Here is a 20,090-nt window from a genome sequence, read left to right on the forward strand (position 1 = left end):
ACTCCCTTCAATGAGATGAGAAGGCAGGCAGGCACTCAACTTGAAGGAACTGTCCTGATCAGCCATTCTCTAACTGATCTTCATATCTCCTGGGAAAGACTCATTGCTATAAGCTTTGTCACACATGCCTGATTTCCAACATGCATGGCTGTGCTTTTATTATCATCATTGCTTTCTTTCTTTCATGATCTCATTTTCCCCAAATTCTATTACCATTTCTTCACCACAGCCCTATTACCTACCACCTGCCTGTCCACCTCTGGTTTAGTAATTAATTCTTTTGAGGAGAACATTCTCAAGGGCGTGCCTCCTTTTCAGCAAGTATGCTTTTCTTACCCAGGTCCTTTCGACGTTTATACTCATTAATGTTAACGTTGATTTCCTTGACTGCAAGGACTGCACTGGTTAAAGGCACTTTATCTGGGTGGGATTCAGGGGTGGAATTCAATAACTCCATCAGCAGCAATGGGTAACGCATAACTCTCTGCACTGGTTTGATGAGGAAGGAGCCCAGGTTAATATAATTTGTGCATCCCCTACAAGAGAAGGGAAAACAGAGACTCTGGTCAACTGTCAGTAACACCGGGCCTGTAGCCAGTATTTGTTGTTCCTAATACAGCTCCGTTCTCTCACCCTACTTCCCAACTTCATTCATTCACATTTACCAGGCACCTAACAGATATCAGGGAGTGTTCCAGGTGCTGTGGATTTAGCAGTGAACCAAAAAAGTCCCTGCCTGATGGAAAGAGGCAGACAATAATCAAACCAACATTATACAAAGTGTCATTTGGTGGTAAGTGCTATGCAGGAAAATACAGCAAGGCAGGTCTACTTCTAGACCCAGCTTCTGTCTATGAAAGAAGAAAGCAAAAAAGCGGCAGGAACTCACCATTCGTTGTACAGGCTCCTATAAGGCAGTGAGCGTGAAAAGAAGAAACAGCTGATTAGAGAAAATACTGATGCTGAATTTCACATTCCTCCCAGAACATATTAGTCCAGCTAATGCCTATTAGCTGGGCAGACAAAAAACACACGAGATAAAAGGGGAATTGTGAATGTTTATGGTGGCATTTCTAGTCTATTAAAAAAGTCAGTGAGCCCCTAACTTCACTCTGACCTATTCAGACACATATTACATCCTCACAACCTGTCTCCCTAAGACATGAGAATCTCACGATGGTCGAGACCAAACTACCTTCCTGGCAGCTTCTTACCTGAAAATGCTAACTTTGTATGTATAAATAAAACTGATTTTAATGGATGTAACTACAAGCAGGAAGCTACTTAAGATTTCCATGATACAGAACGGGAAAAGGCCAAGTTACACAGAAGGATCTCCAATGATGTATCGCTTATATTTAAAACACGATAGATTCATAGATGTCATAAGAAGACTAGAGAGACATGGGAATGACTTTCAACAGGCAGAACTAAAGAGCTATGATGGAATGAAGTGCTCAAAACTCCTACTTAAGATCTGCCAAGGAGTCCTGAAGATGCTTCTGGATCTTCTCATCCTTCTCATAGATTTCCAGCAATGAGATGGCCTCATCATGATTCTGGCAGTAAACCTTGTATGTTCCTTCAAGCTCATCTCGGTGATCAAGAAACACAGGTCCTGTGGAATATACACAAACACAGAGTGTTTTCAGTAACTCTCTTCTCAGCATCCTAAATGGAAGGTATATAACCACACTTTAATACCAGATAACCCTATCCCTTAAACAAGAAGCTGTTTCCCTGTAATAGCTTAAAATTCTACTTATTTAACCCCAAATTAAGAGAACTATCTCATCCATGTTTTTATTTTTCAGAACCTATACACATGCACACACACCCACATACCCAGTTCCTGAAACAGCCTCCAGTCCCTTTTCAGTCAGGCAGAGTAATCAAGTACTCTCTACATAGTTATGTGATCAGAACCTATAAAGACCTCTTAGCTCCCAAAGCCCCAAATCTCCACAGAGATAAAGAGATCCTTCTACGGCAGCAGCTTCTAATCTTTTCTTTGTGCATCAATTAAATACAAGGACTATAAACGACGTTTATTATATTAAAATATCCATAATATAAAACTCCCTGAATCTATGATATAGTAATATATGTACTTCTCTATAAAACACTGAATAGCAAAACATAGCAATGAATCGAACACACCATAATTTCAAGTGTGATGAGTGACATAAGAAACTGGTAACATGGGTTGTTTCTGGGACTTCTAGATACCTGCAACTTAATGTGATACGAGCATGTGACTTTAGTTGGTGAGAAAGTCATTGTTCCCTACAGTCATATCTTAAATCAGTGCTACATTTTTGTTATAAACTTCTATCCAAGTTGGTGGACTCTTTGAAATCTACCCACAGGCCCCCCTCCCCCCGCAGTCTACACCAGCTGGGAAAAGGAACAGTTCCTAAACAGACTTCCACAGAGCAGTCGCACTTAGAGCAGTTGCCTGAGCATGCAGACTCCCTGATTTGTTAAAACCCTTCCTCTTGCGCCTCTTCCCTCTCTCAGAGAACCTGCTCCTTCCTTCTTCAGCTTGCACTGCTCCCCAAAAGACAACATCCTCTCATTCTTGAGCTTCTCCCTCAACATATGGCCCTACTTACTGCTTCCCCTACAAGCACCCCTCTCCCCCAGCTGCTCTGAGCATGAGCCACTCCCTCAGGGAGCCCCATCTCTCTCTACAAGGTCACCTCTGTTTCCTCCATGTTACGTCCCATGGAATTCCCTATTCTCGTGCAGAGCACTTTTTATTTAAATGAAATGTATTTCCTTAATTATAGCTCCTTCCTCCAAGAACCTTGACTATGTCCACACACATCACACTTGTGCTGCTGTCCCACTGGCAGCCTTAGTCAACCCTGTGACTCAAGGGCCCAGGAGTTAAAGAGTGGGGCTGCTTCCTCTTGACCTTCAGGGCCACTGTGGGGACCCTGGGCCACCAGTGTCTCCATTCAGTTTCACCAACTGATATTTGCCTGGCTTCTTCCCTTCGTATCCTCCAGCCCCCTACCCACCACCGAGCACTCCTAGAACCTTCATGCTGACACCCATGACTCTGCACACACCTCCATTCAAGGGTTTCCAACCTCTGCAACTGTGACTCTTCTACATCAACTACAACCTAGCAAAGCTATGCCTTAACTTATAGTGTCTTTTCAAATTTAGGTCACAACCCATGAATAGGTCATGGACTCTACTTTATGGGTACGATCAGCACGTATCTGAGGAAACAGAATGGAACTGGAAACACTGGACACAGTAAAAGTAAGCACAGACACACACAGACATGGATCCTGGCCGTTATGTAAAATATATTTCTTTCTGTGGGACATGTTTAAAATAATTAAAAGCCAGTTCCTTACATATTACCAGATATTCAGAGTCTCCTGGTACTTCTTTCTCATCTCAACCTCCTCATGTTCTAAGTCATCCAAGCCCCGAACACTGACTATTCTCTCTTTCCCTGTGGACCCTTGTCCTGCCTGTACTAGAATTCTTCTCCAATCAGGCTTATAAATTAATTCAAAGACGCTTTCTCCAGCATCCTGGATTACCTTGGAATTTCACCACATTATTCACTGTATACTTTTTTCATTTCTATTCCTAGGTGATTAAAAACTGCTTGGGAGGCATACTTTTAAAAGGGGAGTCAAGCATACTACAGAGCAGTTTGAATAGTATGCTTCTGTTTATCTAATTTTTTAAAAAAATGGTGATGGGGGACCAGGGTAGAGAAAATACATATGTAAGTTCTGTTATGAATCCAAAAGGAGATATAAGAAAACTAGTAACATTAGTTGTTTCTGGTTGAGAAGAGCTAAGTGGCAGGGACAGATAGAGTTTTCATTAAGCAGTTCTTTGTACTTTTCAAATTTTATGCCATGTGAATATATTAAAAGTAAGTTACACTTAAAATATATATTACATATTAAACTTAAGAAAAATAAAACACTGCTTATGCAATTCAAGTCAATCTGCCCTTTGCAAGTAGCTGAACAATGCTTTAATTTGCCTTCCCTGACTTTCCAGAACCTTCCCTTATCAGATATGCAAAACCTTGTCCTTTATTAATTCCCCCCGAGTGCACTGCCTGGCCTCCTGTTGACCAAGACCGAAGCCCCCCAGCCTGGTGCGCTCATTCAGCCTGTTTTGCCTACTGTATATCATGGTCACTGCACACTGTCCCTCCTTGTAAAGCTAACCCTCCTCTCAGGCCCTAAGCCCTTTCGTTCCCAGGCCCTCTCCTCCCCCATCCTCTGCGTGCCTTCAGCTCATCTCAGTCTGCTACCTAAATTCCTGGTGTCTTGGGGCAAGAGGGGAAGGGGAGAAATAAAATGGCTAAAATCGTATGGGGTGAGATTATGGATATTCTGTTTTCATTTCTTCTTTTATTCTTGTCATAATATACAGGTAATAATATCATTCTATAAAAATGGGGTCACCATGGCTTCCTCCGGTCAACGTGTGTGTCTCCTTCCTCAACTTTCCTGACCTCTGGCCTCTACAGTGAGGCTGAGAGCAGGATCCCAGGCTTCAGTTTCTCTTGCCATTCCATAAAGTACTAGTAATACATAAGCAGCTGTTCTGTACAGAGGCTAACAGCATATGCAGAGACCACAGCAAAGACCTAATAACAGAGTACTAGCCATGTGACCCTGGGCAAATTACTCTCCTGCGCAAGTCTCAGTTTCCTCATCTGTAAACTAAGATTAATAGCAGGTTAACCTCACAGGGCTGTTGTAGGGAACAAGTGCAGTCAAGCTTGATGTACCTTGAAAGGGTGTGTGGAGTACTATAAACCCTGGAGAAACATTAACCAAGCTGCACTATCACCTACCATTCCACAGCCACCACCCCCTTCTGCAGGAGGGCAGAGCCCCGACTATTCTTATATCCACTTCTCTCCCTGATGAGTCAGGTCAACACCACCTAGCTTAAGTCAACATCATGAGCCCATTCCCCTCTCTAGTGATTTACGTAGGCATAGGCATGCGACCAGTTCTGGCCAATGAAAAACAGAGAATTCCAGTGAGGGGACTCTGGAAAGGTCCGCTTACCCTTAAATGACACAGGATCACTTTTTCCTTCTGTTGGATGTTGTGGTGTGTGTAGTGGGATGGCTAGAACTGTGGTAGCATCCTGTCACTTTGATTCTAATAAAATACCAAAGTGATAGGAAGTCCCCTCCCACATGGTACCAGAGCTGGTCTGTATGACAAGTAAAATACAGCAGAAGCGATGGTGTGTCACATCTGAGACCAGGTTATAGAAGACACTGGCTCCCATCTCAAGCCTCCTCTCTCTCTTGGATCACACAGTTTGGGGAAAGCTAGCTGCCACTGTCATGAAAGTGAAGAGGCCTACATGGCAAGGAACTGAGGACTGATGGTCTGAGTGAACCTGTGGGACCAGATCCTTGATTGAGCCCCAGACGCTGGCGGCCCAGATAACAGCTTGACTCCAACCTCATGAGAGACCCAGAGCCAGAATCACCTACCTAAGCCACTCCCAGATTCCTGAACCAAAGGAAATGTGACCTGCTTCTGTTTTAAGGCACTAAATTTTAGTATAATTTGTTTCACGGCAATAGATAACTAACACAATTCCCTTGTTTATAAGAAATAGATAATTGTTTTCCAAACGTTTTTGACAATGACCCATGTGAATAAACACATTTTAAATCATGACTCAGTGGACATATATGTAGAACTGAAATAAAAATTTCAAAAACTGTAGTTATTATTTACAGTGCATTCTGATATTTTCTATTTTATTGGAAATATATATATACTGGGTATTAATTTTTTTAAAGAAATCGTTCAGTAGATTTCTTTATTAATAAGAGTAAAGATAAAGGCAACCTTTTGAAAATCAATTCTCCATGGTACTTCTACATGATTTGGGACAGCTCTTATTCCAGATTAGATTTCCAAGGATGTTTGTATAACAGAAAGCCTTGGAGGATAGAGACAGATTCCCCTTCCTGGAGAGATGGCAGGTTTGTTCCTGACCAGAATAACAAAGACAATGTCTTCTTCCTGCACAAAGTTGGACGAATCTGCCAGCAATACTATAATACTGGGGTTTATCTAAATGTGATTGGTTCCTTAGCTGTAAGATAAACCCACTGAGTTACCGGGTCCTAAAATGATTTCATGACCCACTAAAAGACTGCAACTGTCAATCTGAAAAATATCACACCATGTAACAATAAAAATTTCTTCTATTGCAAGCATCCTATATCACCACAAAGTAGACCAAATAACCTTGGAACTAAGTAACTAAAACTTCATTCTCCTAGTAAAACTATTAAATACCAGTGCTCTTCTCCTCTGTCTCCTACAAAAGAAAAGAAAAAAAAAAAAACCTGTTTCTGAAATAACAGCAGGGGCTCATACCTATGTTATCGCTGATTTCCAGATCAGTCAATAATTGTTTTGAGACCTTAATCACCATCTGCATATTTCCAAAAAGTCCCTCAAAATCAATGTTTGGTATCTGAGAAAGGAAAACAAAACAAAGATGCATAGAAACAAAATTAATAGCATATCATTCACATTAGGAACATCTCTTCAAGGATGATACAAAAATCCCTCAAGGTCATCTTCACCACTCTCATGAGGTTTCCAGAATGGGAACATCTGACATCACCTTCAGTGCCACCTTTTGTCCTTGATCCAACTACTTTCTGCTCCCCCATCCCCATTAACATAGTGAAATGACTGTAGAACCAATTTCTGTTAACTGTATAATAATTGTACAATTATTATACTGAGACAGAAATTCCACCCAGGACCCAAAACCTGATGGCACCATCCACTTCCTAGAATTCTTATGAGTGACTGTTCCAGGAGTCCATACCCAAGCTGAGCCCAGGCGGTCAAGTAACAAGCAACAGGACGGACTGTAAATCCCCAGGATACCGTTAACCTTCCCCCCTGCCTCATCCCCAGCATTTAAGAGAGTGTCTAGCATACACATATTAGTAAGAGTTTCTGGAATAAACCTGTAAATCAGATGCTACAGACAGGTAAACCATCACCAGACTTCAATATATTAATATTACTGCAAAGCTTCCCAGTAAAGTGTAAAGTGGTAACTCTAGACTCACTGGAACTGTTTTCACCACAGAAACAGGAAATGTCCTAGGAGTTATTGCAGTAACTTAAGTTAGTAAGTTAATAACGGACTTGATAAGTGACAGGATGGGGAAGGCTTAAGCTGATGACACGTGTCAACTGGGGCCCTTGAATTAAGAGCCGCAGTCACAACCTTTATTTCAAACCCAATAAATCTTTGTGGTGAAAGCTCCCGTACCCTAAGCCTTAGGCCTGGAGAACCATGTTCATGGCAAAGCTCACTCCACTAGTTCCCACCTGTGCCTGTTGCAGGGGAAACATGATCCGCTCAATACACATCTCCAGATCCCGGATGTAGTCTCTTTCCGTCTGAAGAAGTTCCTCTATCACCTTGGCTCTCTTCTCTAGCATCCTTTGCTCTGGGTTTTCAGTGGACACAGAACCAGAAGGGGCCATCAGTGATGAAGACTGGGAGGAGAGAAGCGTCATTTCTAGAAGGAAAAAGAGAACGGGTCAGCAGCTATGAAAGCAGGCCTCTGCAACAGTTTGAGTTGAAAAGAACATATTCTTTTTGAGTTGAAAAGAGCACAACCGAAGGTCTCATGATTGTTGACCATCAGGAAACCTGATCCCCAAGTCCATTCTAATCACAAATATGAAGAGCTGAGCAAGCTTGGAGACAGAACTTCTCCCATCCGTGAGATACCATTTCTAGAATCTGTCCTAAAAACAAGCAGCTGGCCCATTTTATGAGGACAAACCAGTGGCCACAGCCACTTTGCAAAAGAGGCTGAAGGAGGTGCTGTTCTTATAAAGAACTGCTTTCACTTAGGTTTAAAACCTGTTTCAGGAACTTAGCAGCAGAGATACCAAGCTGGAAGTTATAAACACTGATATACTAGCACATGTTAAAGAGAGTATTATGGAAACATAACAATGCCAGCTAAAGGGAAAACAAGAACTAGGTGGGAATTATCTGTCTGAGATCTGGGTGACTGCGTGGCCCACCTTAACCCAATTACTGTGATGGCAGATTAACATTCAGTTCAGTTCAGTTCAGTCGCTCAGTCGTGTCCGACTCTTTGCGACCCCATGAATCGCAGCACGCCAGGCCTCCCTGTCCATCACTAACTCCCGGAGTTCACTCAAACTCAAGTCCATCAAGTTGGTGATGCCATCCAGCCATCTCATCCTCTGTCGTCCCCTTCTCTTCCTGCCCCCAATCCCTCCCAGCATCAGAGTCTTTTCCAATGAGTCAACTCTTCACATGAGGTGGCCAAAGTATGGAGTTTCAGCTTTAGCATCAGTCCTTCCAATGAACACCCAGGACTGATCTCCTTTAGAATGGACTGGTTGGATCTCCTTGCAGTCCAAGGGACTCTCAAGAGTCTTCTCCAACACCACAATTCAAAAGCATCAATTCTTCCGCGCTCAGCCTTCTGCAGTCCAACTCTCACATCCATACATGACTACTGGAAAAACCACAGCCTTGACTAGATGGACCTTTGTTGGCAAAGTGATGTCTCTGCTTTTCAATATGCTATCTAGGTTGGTCATAACTTTCCTTCCAAGGAGTAAGCGTCTTTTAATTTCATGGCTGCAGTCACCATCTGCGGTGATTTTGGAGCCCAGAAAAATAAAGTCTGACACTATTTCCACTGTTTCCCCATCTATTTCCCATGAAGTGATGGGACCAGATGCCATGATATTCGTTTTCTGAATGTTGAGCTTTAAGCCAACTTTTTCACTCTCCTCTTTCACTTTCATCAAGAGGCTTTTTAGTTCTTCTTCACTTTCTGCCATAAGGGTGGTGTCATCTGCATATCTGAGGTTATTGATATTTCTCCCGGCAATCTTGTTTCCAGCTTGTGCTTCTTCCAGCACAGAGTTTCTCATGATGTACTCTGCATAGAAGTTAAATAAGCAGGGTGACAATATACAGCCTTGATGAACTCCTTTTCCTATTTGGAACCAGTCTGTTGTTCCATGTCCAGTTCTAACTGTTGCTTCCTGACCTGCATACAAATTTCTCAAGAGGCCGGTCAGGTGGTCTGGTATTCCCATCTCTTTCAGAATTTTCCACAGTTTATTGTGATCCACACAGTCAAAGGCTTTGGCATAGTAGTATATAATAAAATATTTAAGAATTGTCTAGGCTTCCCTGATAGCTTAGTTGGTAAAGAATCCACCTGCAATGCAGGAGACTCCGGTTCGATTCCTGGGTTGGGAAGATCCCCTGGAGAGGAGGAAGGGCTACCCACTCCAGTATTCTTGGGCTTCCCTTGTGGCTCAGCTGGTAAAGAATCCTCCTGCAGTGAGGGAGACCTGGGTTCGATTCCTGGGTTGGGAAGATCCCCTGGAGAGGGGGAAAGGCTACCCACTCCAGTATTCTGGCCTGGAGAACTCCATGGACTGTATAGTCCATGTCATCACAAAGAGTCAGATACGACTGAACGACTTTCACTTTCTTTTTCCCTATGAAAACAATAATGAAGACTCACAAGCAAGTTCTGTTACTTCAAATGTCCTGGAAGATACAAATGACCTATAAATATGAAGTTCTTTAACAGTATTTTCAATTAAAAAAAAAAACCTCTGCAGTCACACTACATGATCTAAAACTGAAAACAAATGCACATTTTGTCATTAGCTTTTACAAATACCTTTACTTAGATATATATATGATGAGAGATCTATTATCTTATATATAAAATGAGATGGCATTTATTTCAAATAGATGTTAAATGCTAAAATAAACAACTGAGAAAATTTCAACAGTGAAGCAATCTCTGCTGTTTATTTCAAATTCCTTAAGATCCACTTTAAAAAATGACGACTTTGGTAAGTAAACATACTAGCAAATCTGAGTGGGATTACAAGAATATTTTTACTCAGATCTAAGAAGTGAAAACACAAGTGTTCAAACTATTAAACTTATGGAAAACTAAGCTTTCACAGCAGATTTTAGTCTCCAAAATCCTTCCCCATTGCCCCTTCACTAAGAATTTAGGAATTCCAATGTTTAAAAAGTGTTAACTCAGATTCTGGTTTCTAAAACCCATTCTCCAGTAGAAGGAACCAGAGTTCTTTGGAGAAATGGCTCTTTCCAAGGCAAGGCAAAGGTAGATGAGTTTGAAACATCTTACGGCAGAAAATAAGGATATGCTGAAGAAAATGATGGGACTGTGTTGAAAGGGCATGGAACCAAATTGAAGGGGCTCCCACTGGCCAAATCTGTACAATTCGAGGATCAAAATAAATAAGCACAGCAATGAATTGTAATCTGTTGACTAAAATAAGAACCCATGAACTCTCATCAATAATATATACGTACATAAATAAACAGGGGAGAAGAGAAATGCTCTTTCTTATGGTAGAATGTCAGCTAATAGATACAGAAGAGGACTTCCCGGTGGTGCACTAAAGTCCGCCTGACAATGCAGGGGACGTGGGTTCAATCCTTGGTCTGGGAAGATCCCACATGCCACCAAGCAACTAAGCCTGTGTACCACAACTACTGAGGTTGTGCTCTAGAGGAGCTAGCCCCAACTACCAAGCCCGAGTGCTGCCCTACTGAAACCTGGGTGCCTAAAGCCTAAGCTCCACGAGAGAAGCCATCACAATGAGAAGCCTGCACATCACAGCAAACAGCCCCTGCTCACCCCAACCAGAGAAAGCCTTCACAAGGTAATGAAGACCCAGCACAGCCATACAGAAATAAATAAAAGTATATATATACATATATAAGAAATAACAGAATTAGAAAAAAAAATTCGTATTTTGCAGCCATCAAAATAAAATTTAGTTCAGGCACAAACCATCAATGGATGATTTCGGTGTTAGTGATAGGGTTTTGATGATGATCAGGATATCTGCATAGTTTTGAACTAGTTACTATACTTATTCCAAAAATGAAACAGTGACTCTACAGTTGAGAAATGGGTAACACCGAAACCTACTAATCAAAATTAACACTACCAATTAAGGCAACGACATCACGTGCTTCCGAGTGTCAGGTCTAGAAACAGCACACTATCCCTTCTGTGGTATTCCAGCCAAAAAGCATAATCTGAAAGGAATCTTGAAGAAGCGTCACACAAACATAGGGATCTGTAACCTTCAAAACGTTATGTCATAAAAGACAAAGGAAGCCTGAGGACAAATCCCCAGTTAAAGATAACTGAAGAGATGACAAGTAAAGGCAATGTGTGATCCTGAACTGAATCCTGATCTCAGGGAAAAAATGTTACAAAGGACATTAATAGGACAAACTGATGAAACTGGAATACAGTATAGACTGTAGATTGGATACATGAGTAAACCAATTAAAATTTTCCTGAAATGGAGAGCTACATGCAAAAGAAGGGAATTCGAACATTCTCTCACATTCTATGCAAAAGTAACTCAAAATGAATTAAACATCTAAATATAAGATCAGATACTATAAAACTCTTAGAGGAAAACAGGCAGAACACCCTTTGATACAAAGTGCAGCAATATATTTTTGGATCTGGCTCCTAAAGTAAATAAAAGCAAAAGTAAACAAATACAACAAATAGCTTTTGCACAGCAGAGGAAATCACTGACAAAATGAAAAGAAAATATATTGAAAGGAGAAAATATTTGCAAATGATATGACCAAAGGGATTAATATCCAACACATATAAATAGCTCCTACAACTCAATTAAAAAAAAACAAAAACCCAATTTAAAAATGGGCAGAACTGAATAGACATTTTCCCAGAGAGGAAATGCAGATGGCCAACAGCCATGGGAAAATATGCTCAACATCTCTAACCATAAAGGAAACACAAATCAAAACCACAACGAGGGATCACCTCACACTTGTCATAATGGCCATCATTGAAAAGAACAGAAATTAACACCCGTTGACAAGGATGTGGAAAAAAGGGAACCCTCCTATACTGTTGGTAGAAGTGTAAATTGGTGCAGTCACTATGGAATAGAGTATGGACGTTTCTCAGAAAACTAAAAATAAAACCACCATATGACCCAGCAATTCCACTCCTGGGTATATATCTGGGGAAAACAAACAAACAAACAAACACTAATTCAAAAAGATACATGCACCCCAGGAATAAAGCATAGCAGCATTATATACCATAGCCAAGACATGGAAGATAGCTAAGTTTCCATCAACAGATGAATGGATAAAGAAGATGTGGTATACATACACATATATACACAATGGAATACTACTTAGCGGTAAAAAAGGACTAAATTTGCCATTTGCAGCAATATGGATGGACTTGGAGGGCATTATGCTAATGAAGTAAGTGAGACAAAGGCAAATACCATATGATGGAATCTGAACAATACAACAAACTAGTGATTGTAACACGGAGAAGGCAGTGGCACCCCACTCCAGTACTTTTGCCTGGAAAATCCCATGGACAGAGGAGCCTGGTAGGCTGCAGTCCATGGGGTTGCTAGTGTCGGACACGACTGAGCGACTTCACTTTCACTTTTCACTTTCATGATTGGAGAAGGAAATGGCAACCCACTCCAGTGTTCTTGCCTGGAGAATCCCAGATGGGCTGCCGTCTATGGGGTCGCATAGAGTCGGACACGACTGAAGCGACTTAGCAGCAGCAGCAGCAGAAGTGATTATAACAAAGAAGCAGACTCACAAATATAGAGAACAAACTAATGGTTACCAGTGTGGGCAGAGAGGTGTGAAGTAAGGATAGGAGAATAGGAAGTACAAACTATTGGGTATAGGATAGGCTCAAGGATGTACTGCACAACACAGGGAATGTGTTCAATATTTGGTAGTAACTGTAAATAGAAAATAATGTTTAAAACTGTATGAAAAAATTTAATTAAAATTCCTGAAATGGCACATGTATTATGGTCATGTATGAAAATATCCATATAATACACTGGTGCTTACCAAGGAGCACAATATATGCAACTTAGTCTCAAATAGTAAAGAAAAGAAGTGCATGTGTGGGTGTGGGTGCGGGTAGAGAAAGTGAGAGAATGAAAACAAAACATGGCAAAATGTTAAATATCGGCAAATACAAATAAAGATCTGTATACCACTGCAATTTTCTATAAATTTGATACTATTCAAGATAAAATTTAAGAAGACAAAATTAGAAATTTTCTTTCTGGAACTACTTTTTTGGATAGAATGAATGACAGAATTTCAAATCTTACTTCAGAGTGTTAAATGATGACTAAATTAATTGTAGTCTACATAAAATTTTCAATTGCCTTATTTTTAATTTTATTTACAATTTTAAACCTATGGAATTTCAGCCCCATATACAGTTGCCAGAAGCAGCAAGTTGAGCAGAGAAATTTATTTTCAACACAGGACTAAAAAGCTCTGAAAAGGGACACTTACTGAATTCCTACCACATGTCAGGCGCTTTATATGTTATGTCTCTGTACTCATTTAATATTCACACCAAAACTCTGAAGTAGTAGTATTATTCCCATTTAACAGATAAGAAAACCTAGGCTTTGAGAGACTGACCAATTTGTTCCAGCCTCTGTAGTGAATAAACAGCAGTTCTGGGATTTCAATCTAAATATATTTAAATCCAAATCCTGAATTAAATCCACTTAATCCTGCACCATTCTTCCTCCCTACCCTGGAATTTCAACTAGAAAGGTCAGGGCTTATTTGCCTTGAATATTAAAAATTCCCCTGAAGCTATTATCTCCCAGGAATCAAAGTTCTATTATAATACATGAAAGCAGAAGATGCCAGAGCACTCATCAATTTGAACCCAGCAACCTACACTGAGACTCAGATTTTTATGTATATTTAAAAACAGAAAGAAATGGTAACAATTCTTTTAAAATACCACAAAGCCACTTTTTCCCCCTATAGGTGGATTTATAAACTGTTGAAAAGACTTTAAAACACAAAAAGGAAACATCCCTGTGGGATGTTTTTGCTAATTTGTGGTTTCCTGGGCACCTCCCCCTGGTGGTTCAGATGGTAAAGAATTTGCCTGAAATTCGGGAGACCTCAGTTCGATCCCTGGGTTGGGAAGATCCCCTGAAGAAGGGAAAGGCTACCCACTCCAGTATTCTGGACTGGAGAATTCCATGCAGAAGTCCATGGGGTCGCAAAGAGTCGAACACGACTGAGTGACTTTCACTTCACCCCTGACAAAATGCTAGGCGCTTCTGAAGATGCGGGTCACCTTCAGGCTCCACATACACATTAACACTCAAAGATCAGGTCCGACTTGGAACATCTGGCTTGAAATGGCTCCAAAAGTAAAACTGTTATTCCATTATTCCAAACACACTAAGGGGGAAAAAAAGATCTACAATTACTTTGCCTATAGCCAAAGCTATGGTATTTCCAGTAGTCATGTATGGATGTGAAAGTTGGACCATAAAGAAGGTTGAGTGCCCAAGAACTGATGCTTTTGAACTGTGGTGTTGGAAAAGACTCTTGAGAGTCCCTTGGACTGCAAGGAGATCCAACCAGTCAGTCCTAAAGGAAATCAACCCTGAATATTCCTTGGAAGGACCGATGCTGAAGCTGAAACTCCAATACCTTGGCCACCTGATGTGAAGAGCCAACTCATTAGAAAAGACCCTGATGCTGGGAAAGATTGAAGGCAGGAGGAGAAGGGGACAAGAGAGTAGGAGATGGCTGGATGGCATCATTGATTCAATGGACATGAGTTTGAGCAAGCTCTGGGAGGTGGTGAAGGACAGGGAAGCCTGGCGTGCTGCAGTCCATGGGGTCACAAAGGGTCAGACACGACAGAGAAACTGAATAACAAGTGAGAGAGAGCCCCCCTCCCCCGCGAGCCAGTGAAACTCACACTCCCCCATTATTTAACTGGGGAGCCTTGCCAAAGTCCATTTTCACCTCTGGGCCTCAACATCCTCATTTGCAGAACTGCTGAGCAAATTAAATAAGTAATTTACTCAACACAAACTAGTCCTTTTCCCACAATGGGCCAGAAGACGCCATCTGCACTAAGGTAAAATGCACCAAGAAGAAATGGTTCCGGGCCCATAAAATCCCACTTTTCTGTAAGAACAATGAAGTCTGGGGACGGGGAAGCACTCCAGAGGAAACTGAGGCCTAGCAGCACCAGCTAACAACAAAACGTGCAGACCAGTCCCACTTTCCTCCTAGGGCAGCCCTGGAGGTGTTAAGGAGCTGGCAACACAAACTTATGACTGTGATAAAACCAATAGGGATGGGTGTTCTGTTTTGTTTTGTTTTTTCTTTTTGTCTCATTAACTCCCCCCACCGCCCCCCGCAAAATCCCAAGTCATCCCCATGCCCTGAGGTTAGTGCACAGTCCCAGGCTCATTCTGAAGAGTTCCTAGGAAGCGATGCTGTTAACCAGCAGCCTCCCACAACTCTACCCACCACATTCCAAAGCAGACTTAAAGAGAACAGCCACTCAGTCTTCCCTTGCCTCGGAAAGCTGGCTCTTTGCTGGGGAAAATCTCTCAACTCCTGGCGAGGTTCCAAGCAGCACTTGAACGAGGCGGCCAACTGTTTTACCTGCTTTTGTGCGGGTTCCAGCAACCCTGGACATACCTGCAGCACCAAAATGCTGGTGCAAGAGTTCCCATAGGTCCAAGGCCAGGCTGGCAGAATAGAATCTTCCCAGCGCTCCGGAATGCTCCACAACCCCCTAAAATCCTTTGAATAGGGTAGGCATTTCCCCCAGGCTTTCCCATATTTACATATGAATCGTTCCGAGTCCCCCAGGCTATCACAACAGGGCCTGTTCTAAAGGATGGAGCTGGAATCCTCTGCTTCCTGGACTGAGACGCAGAAGAGAGGGCCCAGCTCTGCTCTGACTCAACCCCTTTTCCCTCTTAGCTTTTCTTTCTTCGTCCTAAAACTGCCACAATTTCACTTCAGGAGTTTTTAAATCAAGAGTGTTATCTCCTTTTCCTGCCCCTTTTAATGTGTTGTTTTGGGATCCTCTTTTCAGGGAAGAAGTCTTACGATAAGAGGCAAAGACGTAAAGAGGGCAGCATTTGTCTACCTTTCCGTTCTCAGGACCTCTTGTTCTGCAGTTCCTCCCCAGGCCCCGCACAGCCCTCACTTTCCCCAGCGTCCTGCTACTTCTAGGTACCTTATCCTAAAGCCATCAGAATGCAGGTCTCACCTAGCTGGTCCCAGGACAGCAAGAACTGCTAACATTTACACTTTAAAAGGAAGTGTGGAAAAGAAAGTTGCAGAACATGCCACTTCTGTTTTTAAAAAGAGATGGAGAGGGAGAAAGAAAAAGGTGAGAAACATGCAAAAACCTCTACATATTTCCATATACACACATATAATATGTAAGTCCACAGAAAAAGGTATCGGGGAGAACACACTAAACTCCTCGGACAGGGAACTTGGATTGGGGATGGAGACTTGAGCTCAACCAGTACCTTTTAATTTCCTAAGAATCTAGTAATGTACTACCAGTAATTTAAGATAAGCTGTCATGCTAGCCAAGATTCATCTCTATGGGTGAAATTTTAAGCAATCTGAGAGAAGAACTTCTGATCAAGTTCTGCGAGAAGGATGGCACCATTGCCTAACTCCAGGGTTCCTGCTTCCTTCCACCATCAAATGGAGCTCTTTTTGGCTTTAAATTTTAACAAATATTTATATGACATTTACTCTGCATGTCAAGCATTGTTCAGGCACTTTACAAATACTGGTTTATTTAATCCTCATATCGTCCCCATCTTACTGATTCATGAAGAGAAATTTGTAACTGGCCCAGTATGTGGAAGATGAGAGCCCACACTGGCTTCAGAGCCTACAATTGCTACTCTGCCTCTAGCGCTTTTTCCGGGCAGGCAAATCTTGGCAACTGTGGCCTGGAAATCTACTTGTGGGTTTTAGTGACTGCCTGGTAGCTAATGACAAAATCGTGATTTTTAAAGCACACTTAACTTTCTGTATAGCCACAGGTCACCCACCCACCCATTTCAACTGTGAACAATGACATATTTAAGCATGTATACTATATGTATGTCCATATCATTACATCTGTAAAACCCTACTCAGGGGACTTCCCTGGTGGCAGAGGAGATAAGAATCTGCCTGCCAATGAAGGGGACATGCGTTCGATCCCTGATCTGGGAAGATTTCACGTGTGGAGCAACTAAGCCCATGTGCCTTGAGCCTGTGCTCTGCAACAAGAGAAACCACAGCAAAGAGAAGCCCAAGCACTTCAATGAAGAGCAGCAGTCAAAGAAGCATTCAATGAAGAGCTCACCGCAACTAGAGAAAGCCCATGAAGCAATGAAGATCCAGTGCAGCCAAAAATAAATTAATTAAAAAAAATCCTACTCAGTGTAATGCAAATAATTCCTCAGAGAGAATCAAATCTAGCAGTGTTACACCCAGTAAATATTCAATTTGTTGTTGGCTTAGTCCCTCAGTCACGTCCCAACTCTTTGTGATCCCATGGACTGTGCCCACCAGGCTCCTCTGTCCACGGGATTCTCCAGGCCAGAATACTGGAGTGGGTAGACTTTTCCCTCTCCAGGGGATCTTCTCAACCCAGGGATTGAACCAAGGTCTCCTGCACTGCAGGCAAATTCTTTACCGTCTGAGCCAACCTAGGTCTCCTGCACTGCAGGCAAATTCTTTATCGTCTGAGCCACTAGGGAAGCCAAATACATAGTCAATAGTATTCCAGATAATTTATGGCAGAAATCATGTGCAAGTGAAGGGATCTTTATCAATGCATGAAGAAAATTTAGAAATAACAAAAATTTCTCCCCAAAGGGGCCTGTTAAATAAATTAGGACATATCTGCATAATATCAATACTGTACTATGACAACCATTTAGATACAGATTTATATTCGTTAATACAGAAAACTGTCTACTGTGCATTGCTAAATGGAAAAAGGCTACAAAAGAGTTTGTGAAAGAACTGCCATTTTGTTAAAAGGGGGAAAATATTTTCAATGCATATATCTGAAAATGAAAAGTCTTGAAGGGGACAGGAATTCTGATATTTTTTCCTTTCTTTCAACTTATTGTATTTTCTATTTTTACTCTAGTGAACATTCAGTATTGATACAACAAAGAACAATAATGCGGAAAAAAGAACACTTGCTATGAAACAAAATTCTACTATTCAGTCCTCTCTTAATTACTGTTAATCCTTTTCAAATTTTCTTCACTTTTTAATAATCTGAGATTTCTTTTCTAATACTTTTAAACTGCTGAAGAAAATCGGTAACAAAACATTGATGAAACAACAATTTGCTAGTCTAATATGAAAAGCAAAACCCCCTCCTGCTGAGCAATCTGTCTAGAAAACTCCAAAAGGAAGCGACTTTTGTTCTGCTTATATTCCCAGCAGGCCTAGTGGAAGAATCATAAATCCTGGTTTTCCATGTGCCCACATCACTCCAGCCAGCCCACCCAGCCCCCACCACTTCTTTTCCTTCAGCACCTACTTACGAATATTTGGAGAAGGCTTATCCCGCCAACCTTAAACTTTCAGCATTGTGGTCCCTGGCTTTTCTGCACGACTCATAGACTCTTTCCGATCCCCACACCTCAGGGAGGAATCTATTATATTTTGGTCCTCAATCTCAACAGTAACTAAAAAAACTCTTCCCTGAGCCTTTTGCTCAGTGACTGCCCTGCCTATTTTGGCAAGTAGCCTCCAGTACAATCCCTGCTGGGAGGGTTTCCACCTCGGAAAACCCAGCTCAAAGCTTCCCACCTCTTGCTTCTTCTACCAGAGCCTACCCAATCCTTTAGAAGAGCACACAAGAGTCAAGGGCCCAGAGTACAAGAGTCTGCAACTTCTGACGCTGCCACGACAGCGAAATTAATATTAGATTCTTTGAAACACCATTTTTTAACACATACCGAATCCGAGAGAGATGTGCTTTAAACTATGAAGTTATTATTACTGTCAAATCTTTAGGCAGCAGAAGTGAAATAATCAAGAAGGCAAAGATAGTTTTTGTAAAAAAAAAAAAAAAAAAGAAGAAGAAGAAGAAATAAACCTTTACTGTTTAATAAGCAAATTTTGATTACAGTCAGCCAACAAAACTTTACACAAAAACTTTATTTTCTAAACAGACATACATCTGATGTTTTCTTTACCAGGTCTCTTGAGGGAAGGTATAATTGCTCTAAATGAAGGCACTAGACAATGAGATGACTTGCCTGACACCACACAGCTATTACGATTCAAAACTAGCCTCTCTAGCTGGGGCTTTCCATCAAATGTCAAGGCCTGTTCTGGGTTACGTGATTTTTCAATGTGAGGGTGGCTGTTTCCTACATCGTATTTCCATTTTTGATAATTAATAACACTACAGTGAAGTCTCAAATGTTGCTCATTAACAGGACCCTCCGGTTATTTTGTCCTACTCTGTAAAGCCCAGACCTCCTTCTGCTTCTATTAGGTAGTTTACTTTTACTCCTTTCCACTTGTTCTCATAACACTTTATGGATCTTTTAAGACTGCGCACAAAACAAAACAAAAACTAGCTGATCTGAGTTATAATTCTGCACAAAGTTTTAATAACAAAAAATATGAATATTGAATAGAAAGCTACGAAGCAGAGTACTCCGAGATGGGGCAAAGTATAGAAAGTTGGAAAGCCCTCCACAGCTTTCTTCTGTTTCAGACGAGTCATTTCATCTGATACTCAAACACAGCAAACAAAGCAGGGAGAAAGTAGGTGGTCTTAGACATAAATTCATGAAACAAAACAATTAAAATGAACTTAAGCACTGTGTATTTTACTACGTTAATTTAGAGGAGTGAACCCAGTCTTTCAAAATAAGGGTTTTTTCCAAGTGTGATCCAATATTTTCACAGTAAAATCTGACTAGGCCCTAGGATATCAGTCAGTACGATCTTATTTTCTAGCCGAAACTTCGGGGGAATAAAACAAAACCTCAATATGAGGGAACCTAAACTGGGTTTGCCCTGGACCCCAGTCATTCATCCTGTACAGGCTAAAATGAGCTCTTGGCACCCCAACAGTGACTCTA

The 20,090-nt window shown here is 41.4% G+C and overlaps 1 protein-coding gene across 4 annotated transcripts in view; it reads right to left on the minus strand.

Moving 5' to 3' along the window:
• The window catches only part of DNMBP (dynamin binding protein), a 117,269-nt gene that overhangs the window by 16,570 nt on the left and 80,609 nt on the right, over positions 1-20,090 (minus strand). For 3 of the 4 annotated variants that reach the window (NM_001191163.3, XM_005225639.5, XM_059881963.1), the window contains 5 exons: positions 7,389-7,582; positions 6,411-6,510; positions 1,471-1,618; positions 890-907; positions 337-536 (listed from right to left, as the gene is read on the minus strand). In NM_001191163.3, the coding sequence (NP_001178092.2) occupies positions 337-536; positions 890-907; positions 1,471-1,618; positions 6,411-6,510; positions 7,389-7,582 (660 nt within the window). The remainder of the gene's footprint in view (positions 1-336; positions 537-889; positions 908-1,470; positions 1,619-6,410; positions 6,511-7,388; positions 7,583-20,090) is intronic. The other variant, XM_059881962.1, reaches the window with a different exon arrangement.

This window comes from Bos taurus, chromosome 26, assembly GCF_002263795.3.
Source record: "Bos taurus isolate L1 Dominette 01449 registration number 42190680 breed Hereford chromosome 26, ARS-UCD2.0, whole genome shotgun sequence".
NCBI lineage: Eukaryota > Metazoa > Chordata > Mammalia > Artiodactyla > Bovidae > Bos > Bos taurus.